This window comes from Caenorhabditis remanei, chromosome V (genome assembly GCF_010183535.1).
Source record: "Caenorhabditis remanei strain PX506 chromosome V, whole genome shotgun sequence".
NCBI lineage: Eukaryota > Metazoa > Nematoda > Chromadorea > Rhabditida > Rhabditidae > Caenorhabditis > Caenorhabditis remanei.
The window spans coordinates 18,859,967-18,872,248 of NC_071332.1; the positions used below are offsets into that span (position 1 = coordinate 18,859,967).

At 40.6% G+C, this 12,282-nt stretch overlaps 1 protein-coding gene across 1 annotated transcript; it reads left to right on the forward strand.

Moving 5' to 3' along the window:
• Window positions 1–10,095: 10,095 nt before the first annotated feature.
• On the forward strand, window positions 10,096–11,698 carry GCK72_021139 (uncharacterized protein; the record flags this gene model as incomplete). Its single annotated transcript, XM_003110640.2, has 5 exons — window positions 10,096–10,517; window positions 10,567–10,684; window positions 10,733–10,888; window positions 10,937–11,197; window positions 11,252–11,698. 5 exons carry the CDS (start codon window positions 10,096–10,098, stop codon window positions 11,696–11,698), a joined length of 1,404 nt encoding a protein of 467 aa, XP_003110688.2.
• Window positions 11,699–12,282: the final 584 nt, after the last annotated feature.

A 12,282-nucleotide genomic window follows, 5' to 3' on the forward strand; every position in this document is an offset into this window, starting at 1 on the left:
TCACTGATGCAAACCATGCCATCTTCTCCTCGCACCCATGCTTGATAATGTCCGCTCAGTCCTCCATCGCTCGAACTGTACTCAGCAAACGCTTGGAACTGGTAGAATTCCCCAAACATTGAAACGACTGTGTTCACATTGAGATCCCAGAATCGTTTCATGTTGGGGATGACAGTTACAAAAATTTGCGAGCCGTTGATAATAATCTTCGGTTCTGTCCACATGTCCTTCGCGTTGCATTTCGTACAAGGAGTGTCCAAGTGTCTCATCTCGTAAATATCATTGAATAGATCCTCGAAGTTGGCATCTTCTGACATCTGGACTTCAATATGTGTTGCAGCAGTAGCGTTTCCGTAAGAAGCTTCTTCATCGCATGATCTGCATTTGGTCTCCGGTGCGTGCTCCATCTGGATTGTGGTTCCATCTTCAACAGCCAGTGCCCTCATCAACATATCAAAAACTTCTACCAGATCCTGTTGACCAGTGTGGAATTCCGCTGGCAGTGTTTGACGCCACTCTCTGGCGGAGAATGTTTCTTTTCGAAAGATTCGTCCCAATATGTTTCCAAGTGGCCTGTTTGGATGTTGGCAATTTACGTACTTCTCTCGAACCTCCGGGCAGTTGTAGAGAATGTTAACAATGGTGTTAATAAAACAATCCGTACCATCTGTGTCCAGCAAGAGATAGGGAAGATCCAGTCTCTGTGGAGCAAATGGGGCCGCTCCAGAATTGTTTCCAACATTCGAAACAACATCACTGCTCTTCTGCACTGGTTTTTTGTTGAAGATTTTGAAGAATCGTTGCAATGTCGAAGATTTTGAAGATTTGGTGATTTTTGAAGATTTTGGAGCCATGTTCGTTTCATCAGATGTTTCGGAATCGATGGATTTGGTTGGGGAAGTTCTCGTGACTAATAAGGTATCGGCTGTTGTTTTCATAGATTCGAGTGTGGTTTTGATTGGCTCATCTCGCAAGACATCCCTATAAACCACATTCCGAACAAGAATTCCACCGCCGACTATGTTGTCATATCCTTCGGTGACTCGCTTGGTATGCCACATCCTGAAGTCTTCTGCTCGTTGCACGCGAGACATTGCGACATATAGTTGTCCGTGAGAAAACACGGCGGAATGTACTAAGAGTCCGCATCTTGACAACGTCTGACCTTGACTTTTGTTAATTGTACAAGCATATGCCAATCGGATGGGATACTGTAAACGTCTGAAGCCACATGAATTCGCACCATTTCCAGTTGGACACATTATCATTCGATGCAGGAACACAGTTTTCGGCGATTTCGAAGTAGGAGTGTTGACGGAACAGAAGATAACCTGAGAAATTAATCAATTAGTTAGTGAAATATGATTGGAGAACTTACATCATTTCCAAACGCTTCAACAGTCAAACGTGTTCCATTACAAAGACCCTGTTCCACAGACAAGTTGCGAAGGAGCACAACTTGGGCTTTAACTTTTAGTCTCAGCCGATGTGGTGGCATACCTGATGGAGTTACAGTTTGGAACACGGAAACATCAGCTGTGAACCCTGTGGTCTTATCAGAAGTATCAGTCGAGAAAAACGTTCTAACCACTCCATCAAGTTTGTCGAGAATGAAGTCATTCATTCGGAGAGCAGTTTTATTGTCAATAGTGAGGAGGGCAGCCGTTTTTGTTTCTTCGATTTTGTTGACATCAGGGAACACCCAATCGGCTAACGCTTTATCACCGGCTCTCTCAACGAACTGTTCGGGAATATGTACCATTTGACGTTTCTCATCGACATAATTGGTTCCATTACCAATATGGAGAATCAGCTTAGCATATTCTGGATCGTTAATGGCACGCTGATTTTCTGTTAGTTCGAACTTCGTCATCTCATCCCACAGAGTACTGGTTTTGAGAGTGTAGTCCGAAACTCCATGTCCTCTGACACCTTCGACGATAGGTAGAATCTGGCGCCAATCTCCTCCCATAATGATTAAAATTCCGCCAAAAGGTATATCAGCTTCACCTTTTAGAATTCGAAAAAGAGCGTCGACCGCATGAATGATTCGTCTGTCGGTCATGCAAACTTCGTCCCAAATTATGCAATCAAGTAAACGGAGTGCAGCTGCTGAAAAAATGAGAAATTGGTTAGTTATTCCATTGATTTTCTAAATTCCACTCACCTTCTGATCCTTCCGCATCCACTTTGCAGACCATACGATCTACGACTTCCAGTGGAATCGAAAACTTCCGATGTGCAGTGCACCCATCAGGTAGAAGACATGCAGCAATTCCATAGTGAGACACGCAGGCAACAGATTTCTTTTTTGACATCAAAATGTGGTGAATGGTTTTGTAACAGAACGTTTTGCCTGTACCTCCTGCTCCACCCACATAAACCATTCTTGATTTTCCCACAACGTTCACCAACTTGAGCACTCCGGTAACGAATTCTTCCTGTTTTTTGTTCAATTTCTTGAACATCTCTCTTCCCTTTTCTTTATGTTCGTTTCGGTTGAGATGGACGATATTCGGATTGTCGACATCGTCTTCTGGGCGGAAGTTGGGCAAGTTATCCTTGTCGTACTCTTTGTCCAGTTCGAAATCGCTCAATTCCATTCTATGACGTGCAAGAAGAAATTGGATATGACGGAGTGCATGGGCGATTCTCTGAGCGTCGGACCATGTATTATTCGTGTTGATGAGATCTTTCCAATGGAGTGTCCAAAGATTTTTTGGATCAGATGGGGCACAATTCAGAAGAATACTGGCGAAAAATCGTCGGCATTCTACAGGGATTCGTAGTTCAGCAATTTCCGTTAATGCGAGATCCCACTCAGTATCTCCGTTCATAAGTCCACGGGCACGAGCAGCTTCAAGACACGATTCATAAACTGTTCCTCGATAACTTCTCAAATCTTCCCAACATGTCGGTCCTCGCACAGCTTCAGCCAGAATACGAGTGGCAGTTCGCTCGAGAAATCTGGGCTGCGGTGGTTGAATGCGGCCAATTATCCGATGAGAATAATCTCTTTCGCGAAGAATGAACTTTTGTGCTTTGGTATCAAACTTATAGTATGATGACATTTCAGACAATGTTAAGTCAGTCGTAGAGATGTCATCAGTTATTTGGTCGGGGTTCTGATTAGCCTCGAACCAAGCATTCATCATACCTTTGGACTTTTCTTGGCACATCCTTCCAGCTTTTGCGGCATCAACTCCTCGAACAGTGTACATTGGTTCTTTGTTCTCTTCGTGGATGAAGGCTTGGTTAACGATATGAGATGAACCGTGCATGTGGCGACCAGAGAGCCTCCAGATTGCCTCAGGCGCTGTCATTGCCGACAAATCCAACATATACGTGCAATCATTGATAGCGATGTGGTTTTCGGTCACTTTAACACCGGCCGCTTTCATTGTTCTGATTGCTTGTTCCTGGCGTTCTCTGACTTTTGCTTGATTGAGATTTTTTGGAACGAACACACAGCCATCTAAGGTCATTGAATCTGACGCCTTCGATCCTTTCACGTTCTTCTCCGATGCTTCCAATAGAATACGATCCGCTCCTTTGTGGATATATTTGAAAACATACTTTATGGATTTCAGAGAAGAGACGATTTCGACATTGATGTGGCACCCATGCTTCATGAGTAGCTTCCTGCTGTGGGGAACGACGTAATCACTTCCGGCAATGACTCTTCTTCCTTTTCTCATGAAAATGAAGACGTTCTTTCTGGTTCTCCTGTATTTTGGATACTCATTATCACAGAGTACGGTCTCGTCAGAAAATTGTTTCGGAAATCCTTTAGTGCATGTCCTCCAGTGAGATTTTTTATCCTTCATACAGTAAGCGTCGTTATCGTGCTCGCATGGGGCGTGAGTCATCATGTCACGAACCAGATTGTAGTAACGAAGATCCTGAAATATAGTGTTTGTATAAATAGTCTTTAAAAATTCACTTACATCTTCATAATTAGGACTGTTTGTGTCTGTCGGAAAGTCTGGAACTTCGGCGGAAATAATTTCGTCAACTTGCTCGGCGGTAGTTATAGATACTTCCAAGCAAACCAGCTGATGAATATGAGGCATACCGCGCTGTTGAAACTCCACTGAATAATTGTGCCACCGAACTTGACCAAACATTCCAACTTCTCTGACCACTTTTCCGTTCATAGATGACATTTTCTTCTGCTTTCCAAGAACGTCTTCGAAATACACTTCGCTCTTCACATCAAAAACTCGTACAATTATATCAGGAATATCTGCCCACTTGCAAGCTTTCATCAGTGTTGCTCGTTTAATTTCGGGCCATTCAGGGTTTCCAGTATATGTAATAAACAAATCAGGAGGTCCAAGCCGATTGGCAATGGTCACGGCACTCATCACCAGCTCACGCTGATATTTGCTTGATCCAGGTACACTTGACGGTATTGTGACCAGAGAGCCGATTTCCAACAATCCGCGATAGTTTTCTTTGACCATTTTGGCGAGTGTCTTCATCATAGCACTTTTATTAGTTGCTCGTGGAATTTCCAATCGGTTGTAGGCAATCGCGTTCATTCTCATTTCTTTGGCACGAAAGGCGGTGTCAATAACCCACAATTGTCCAAGAGAACCAGCTTTTCCTTGATATCTGCTTTCAATTCCTGGACGATCTTGTATGTTATAATAGACAGTTTCCGAGATGCTTGTATGTGTTCTTTGACCGAGCTGTAACAGAAAATTTTGTGATAATTGCAAATAAGTTTGAAAGTTACGTTTTTAACATGTCTTCCATCATTGTGACGTCCTAAGGCATGCGATTCAGCTGCATGTTCATCTCCATAACAGACATCCTCCATTTCAAAATCTCCAAAGTTGCCATCATCTATTTCATTGACAACGGATTGTCGATTCATCCCTTCATCGTCCGATGGAACATCAAGGTCATCCATATTATCCATGTCATCAGCTTCAGGGCCTTCGAAATTGAAAGGTGCATCATCGTTTTGACCGTTATCACTGTCGTCATTGATGCTTCTGTCAGCGAATGAGATATTTGCATTTTCGTCGGTGACGGATGGTTCATTCACAGGATTATCGCTGCTCTCCGAATTGTGAATTGGTGAGAGTGATGGCGCGTCTTCGTAGTTATCAGTTCCGTCATCATAACGACTTCTGTAAGGGGCTTCTTCTGTTGAGTCAGAGTTTCTATCATCGTCGGATCCGAAAGGATCAATGTCCAATAGAGGAATGTCTACTTCTCGCTGATCTCGATCAATTCTTGCGTACCATTCTCCATCTCTGTCGTCTCTCGTGATATTTGCCTGTCGCCCAGTTTCAACACCTGTAGGATCGTTCTGCATATCTTCTAACTCACCATATGCAAGAATCTGCTCATCGTCGTATCTGAAAAGCAAAGGTTAAGGACTTTTCTATAAATTTGAAAGAAACCGTAGAGGATCTTCATTTTCCAATATGTCAGACTCGTCGCTTCCAATTTCATTCATATCGGTCGCGTCAGACTCCAAATTCTCGTTTTCTTCTTCGCTGAAAATATTGTTCATAAGAAACTATAAAATTAGACACTGATTTACATTTGAGATTTGCTCTTCACTCTTCTATATAATTCTCTCAAGTCAATTGGAGTAGAAGGATCATCGAAATCGAAGTAATCTTCAGGATGTTCTCCACGTTCCTCAATGTCTTCAATTTGTTTTTTGAAACGTTGTTCATAAACTAAACGATCCGATTTCTTTCCAACAAAGCGCTTATACTTTCTCAGTGCCCAACCTCCAACACCATCAGGGAAGAATAGTGGATAACACATAAGGTCACACATATCTGAATAAGATGTAATAGGTCGAAGTGGTTTTTTGAGATCAGCAGGATTTCTCGGGTAGACATCAAATCCCTTTGGAAGCATAGTCGTTTTTCCAGCATCATGTGTGTATGCTACAGCAACGTAATCTCCCATTCGACTTGGACGTGCATAAACTCCATTGTGAGCATTCAATTCTTTGAATTTGTCGTCATCAAGTTCACCTGGTGATACGATTCGGAATATTATCTGGTTATTATTCAAGTAACCAATATAATTGTTATCATTCAAGAATTCCTCTTCAATTTCCTTCATGGTTTTGAAAACCTGGTAGAGTCCATTATGTTTGTCCATGTAGGTTTGAATGTCGATGAAAATTGCTTCTAGTCGTTTCTGTACTTTTCCGGGAAGTGTCTCCAATCGTTGTTGTGCAATCTCCTTATTGCTACACTGTAGTACGATAAAGTTTGCATATCGTGGAGCTCCTTTTGGATTCAAAGCGGATGGGTGGGCAGTAACCATCCCTTTTACTTTCATAGTATTGATACCTCCTGGTGCTTGGTGTTGTCGATCCATATGTAAACTTGCCATCGCAAACGCTGCATTTGTCTGAAAAGATTAAAATTCGTGTGATTCGATGAAATGAATGAAAACACTTACGGAAATAACTCTGGTTTTGAACGCCTTTTGGAAAATAGCTTGGATTTCTTTTGGTAGCAGCTTGAGTGGAGGTATGTTCACTGCTCCAGCTTGACAACATGGCATTTTTGTTTCTCTTTCGAACAAATAAGCTGCACAAAAACGACACAAGTTAGTTCGATCTCCAATATCTAAAAGTTTTGGCCAATCTTTTTTCTGATCCGTGAACAAAACTGGGCTGATTGGTGGGATCATCTGTCCAGCGTAGCCCATTTTTTCCAAAAATCGAACAATAAATACATCGACAGAGACAACTTGATCATCTATGTACCAATCTGAGTTTTCTTCTCCTACGCTGTCCTGATTCTCACTATCTTGATCACTGTCTTGATCCATTGTTGATAGTCGTGGATAGTCTATTTCTAAATTATCAGACAAATCCATTCGAAACAGCCGGTTTCGAAGACATCTCTCAACTTCTGCATCTCGGGTCATGTGTAATTCGTAACGATTAATGTCCAGAGCTATTTCCCAATATTTTTGAAGTTTTAGATTTTTAGAAGATTGATTTTCTCTAACTAAGTTATCAGCGTCTCTCAGATGTTGTATAAGATGGTTTCGATACCTATCGTCACATCTCCCTGCATCAAGTTCCACATCAAATTGAACTGGATCATAGTCATGAAGGATAGCTTCGTTCCCAACCATAACATCATTATGATCAGACAGAACGTTTTGAAAACGTTGATGTTGTCGTTCCAAAATTTCTGCTCGAACATCCATCCAACTTGAAATACGGTCATCCAGCTGAAATTGAGAGATGCTAGTGAAGATTACTCATTAAAAACTCACCAAACTGTTCATTGCTTCGTAGTTACGGACCGCTTCTGATTTGAACTTTCCGTCTTCTTTATACATAAACGTAGGAAAATATTTTTCAATGCTTTCCAACGATAATCCATCACTGTAACTGAACACGAAACTTCTGCGGTCAAGAAGCCAAGTCTCATTGAATAGATCTGGATGACTAAACTTTGTTGTAAAAACCATAAAGTTTTCATGGTAACCGTTTTCTTTTGTACATGAACATACATACGGAGCATCTGAAGAAAAGTACAGTATGCAACAGAGTTGTGGTATTGTATTAAACTCACGATTGAATGTTTTCTTCCATTCATTCAGTAAAACTCCATGCATCCGTTTCTGATTGTCGAAAATTCGCTTACGCAATTTGTATGCACTACTGGAAGAAGTCAAATCAATGACGGCTGAAATATTTTCAGTAATTCTGAGCAACGAAAAATCGACTAACCAAGAGAATTATCCTGAAAATAGATTTGATAGTAAGACATAATCCACAATTTTCGAAGAATAGCGTTGGAACCACAAAAATGATCCATATCGAAAGTGAGGTTCATCAAAATGTGTGGGCTGATAACTTTCTCTTTGTATGCTCCATTTTTGATCATTTTCGTGTTGAGTACTCGTCCTCTCCGTCTCGATTCTTTGTAGATCGTAAAACCTCCAGTTTCAATCCCAGTTTGTTTCAACATGGAATTATGGATTTTTCTGAAATATTTCTAATTATATACAGATTATGTTGTTAAACTCACAGTAGCCCTTCATTGGTTTCCGTTGATTTATTACGTGGTTTTGACAGTTTGAAACAACGCCAAATCATATCGGTTCCGGGTATGGTTGCGTAGTAGACTTCAGTCTTGATTTTGTCGAACAAGTATTTTTCATACCCAAAGTAGAGATCCTTTTTAAGCCAATGAGTCAAATCGAACTCTCTAATGTATGAGAGAAAATCTCCAAGTTTGTCGTAAACCGCATCGAAAGGAGTTACTATGTAGATGAGTTGCAAATTGGTGTGTTCGACGGCTTGCATGTAGGCGAAAATCGCTTGAAGTCCAATTGCAACCGACTTCTTGAAGCAAGCACCGTGTCCTAGAATAGGAAATGCAAGACTCTGGCATGCGTCGGATTTATCTGCTTCCAATAAACACGACATATAAGCAGCTCGAAGGTGTTGTTCAGATAAAATTGTAAACTTGTCGTTTTTGACAACAGGTGGTTTCACATGAATCGTTTTCCAGCAGGATCCAGCTTCCTTGGGAACACCCCAATTGAAGATGCGAGAATGATAGTTGTTTAGGTCATCTTCCCACTCATTGTTGAATGAATTTTCAAAAATCGAATATTTTTCGGGGGCCATCTTTTTAAAAGTTCGTTGAAAGATTTCAAAATTCAGCTCTTCCTTTGATAATTTTTCAGCGTAAGTTGGAACAACAATAGCGTCGGTTTCCACTTCAAATATGTTGATCATTCCAATACGAATTTTACATTTCTTCATTTCTCCACTAATCGATTCCTCATCTTTCTCTTTGATGCATGTCTTTTTAGGTGTCTGAGGAGCAGCAAAGCAATGAGCATCGGAAGCATTTCGTTTTCTGCTCTTGTGCTCGGGCTGAATGTCCTCCATGAGGTCGTTGGTAGATTCTATTTCAGCTTCAACGGGCCCTAGTACTAAACTTGGTTCGTTAGGTTCAATGTCTGAAAAAAGGAAATATCAAAATTGTTAGGTTTAGATCGTTAGTCATACCCATAAATTCAGATACGGTGTTCATTGAAATATCGTGGATTGATTCGGTTTCGGGTTGACCAGCTAATGAGCTACCGTTTTCAGACTTCATATCTGAAAGAGGGATTTCAAAATAGACTCATAGTATAAGGGTGATTGATTACCGATAGATTCAATTTCTTCTTCAGCACTGACAGGTGGTTTAGCAGAGGCTGCTAGTTTTTTCTTTTCTCTATACTTTTGTTGACATGCACTTTTATATGCTCTCCGTTCGTCTTCAGTCATCGACTTCAAATTAGGCTTGAATTTTGCAGGAATCCCGGCAGCCAACTTCTGTTGTGCTCGACTATTTCTTTTCATCGCATTTTTGTATTCTCTAAGTTCTTCTTTGGTCATTGATTTCAAGTTAGGTTTGGGCTTTGCTGGTTTTATTTTTTCTGAAAAATGAAGTTTGTTCCCCAGAAATTAATTCGAAATTACCTTCTTCTTTTTTCTTCTTTTCTCTCTGAAGCCGTTTTCTGTCCTTTTCCTTCTCTACTGTCGCTTTAGTCTTTCGTGACATACTGAAAATATAAATTAATAGTAATTATTATCAAAACGTTCAAAACATTAAATATGGAAAAAAGAAGGTTCCATAAAATTGCAAGGCCACCGAAAAAACGAAAAAATGTAACTGAAATAAAGAAAAAGAAGACTGAAAGACTGTCGACCGATAAGATAAACAGATCAGAAAAAACGGTTGGAGTGTCGTTACCGACGATCGGAGCAATAAATCACTCAATGGGCAAAATGACAAGCAGACCAGCATGATGACAAGCAGACCAGCGTGATGACCTGCAGATCCAAGGAGATACCGCAAGGACAGCTGTCGGTGTCTGTTTTTTAATTAGATTGAATTGTCAGGGCTCACGATAAGATAAGATAAGCGGGTATATAAGGGAGTTTGAAGAGCGTTCAATCCACCATTCGGACTTTTTCTAGTTTCTCGCCAATATCCTCCAACCAGTATATTCGCCTGTAAACTTTTGAACGTCATCAGATTTTCCCTCTTCTTCCCTCTATTTCCTTGTATCTGGAAATATACCAAAATGAAAATTCTGTCTTCATTTAACACTTTTATTTTGCTGCTTCTTGTCATTCCGGTGACAGTTTCATTGTTGACTTCCGGTCTCGGATTTGGTTATATTGAAAAGGAAGATGACTCTCGCGAAACCTGCGAAGTCATAGATATCACTATGGAATTTGGGGATGCTCATGTCTTTCTTGAAAACCTCCAAAAAAAATGCGCAGCACGTGGAAGAATCAATCGGACGTCGGCACCTATCAAAACCCGAAAAGGCCGAGCCGTAATTCTTGCGGTTGGTGGTGTCGTTGCAGGAGCAACAGCATTAACTATTGTCGTTTTTGATCACTTGAGAAACGAAGAGCGCTTTAACTCAATTAAAAAGCAGGAGGAGATCCATAAGAATATTACTCAACTGATCAACAACAAGTCTCATTTAACCCAAGAGTGAGTTTTAAACTAAATCATTCAGTGATTGTTATTATAAAAATTGCAGCTTAATGATGGAGATGGAAGGTCAAATCAACAACAACACTTATGAGCACGTAGTCAACACGATTTTTGGAACAGGAGACATTGAAGTGGTGACTTCGTTTTTCAAAGTGAATTTGAGTGTAAGTTAGCCATATTTTAACTTAAATAAGAGTGCAATTTTCAAATAGGAAATCCTCCACAACATGGGATTCGATGACAGGATGGGACTTGATGCCGCACAAAAGCTTAGCCACAAGCTTGTCTGTGGCCACACGTCCCGGCACTATCAGTTACAGATTTGTGGCACAGAAAACCCGACCAGACGTTTTGGAGAAGTGAAATTAGTAAGTTCTAAGAAGAGGGAAACTTTCGGTGTAATTAATTTATTCTAGGTCGCTCCACCTGGAAACTACGGAAACAAAGGAACAATGTACTCATACTACAAAGTTCCAAAATTCGTAGTTTTCACTGATGGAGGTCCGGTGTCGGCTATCAGTTGCCAGCCGTTTGGAAATTATTACAATTGCATCGAGTCAAAGGGAAATTGTGGATACAACACATACAAGAGATGTCCAGTCAAGCGAGTTCACACTCCAAATAGTGTGTACGCTACGGAGTTGGGCGATGCGACAGTGGTGGCCAGCGCTGTTGATGTACGTTTGATATTTCCTGATTTTCTGATAATTTCAAAAATTGAAACATTACAGCACTATTCGGTGTATGAAAATGGATCCGACATCGCATTCACGGACCACAAGTTCCCGGCGTCGGGGCAACTTTTGATTCGCGCTCCACACACTACAAAGATTCGGATTGGTAATATTACAATTCAAGGACGGCACGATTTCATGGAATTGAAAGAAGTCCATGTATCTGAACAAATCCCTCAACTGGATCATGCCAAACTTGAAGAGTGGATGAACGATGATGATGCTATTGACAAGGCTTTCTCAGATTTAGAGAAGGAACGGATGCATGCCAATGTCGAGTTCGAGTGGGGATTGGACTCAATACTCCATTGGTTCAAATCCAGGGTGGCTGAATTCATCTCGGCACTCAAGATATGTGCAGCCGGCGCAATTGTAATATTTATTATTTATTGTCTCCGCTGCTGCTACAGATGCAGCAAAAAGGCAACACTTTTACCAAATTGAAATGTTCTCTTTATTACTGGTTTGTCGTTTTGTCTTCTTAAAATTTTTTCAAATCTTATATTCATATTTTGAACTGAAACTTTGTTGTATCTTCTAATTCCCTTCCCATCTTTTATTGTACCACATTTATTCTTCTTTAATAAACTAAAATACTACTGAATTATTTTACTCACTGATCTACCGAAGGCTGTATAAAAGCTCAAAGTCCCGACATTATATGTAAACAGACTACGGTCTTTGAACTGTCTTGAAAACAAAAAGCAAAAATTTCTGCTTTTCAACAGGATTTGAACCCAGTACTCTAACATCTGCACTCTGAAATTTTTGTACTGAGCCACACACTCGCTGGTGTGTAGTCACCCAGATGGCGGTCAAGTAGGGGGAAGAGGCAAGCTTGTTTCGACTCGAGCAGTCGCCTCCTTTCGAAAATGAATTCTTGTTCCACGACCATTTTGAAGCAAGTTATAAGCATTTTTCTATTTTATGTGACCCAAGCAAACAGAATTTCATTAGCTTTCGAATGGTAGTAAGATGAAGGTTCTACGACAATTTTGAGCCGAGTTAGAAAAAAACAAAAAAAATTA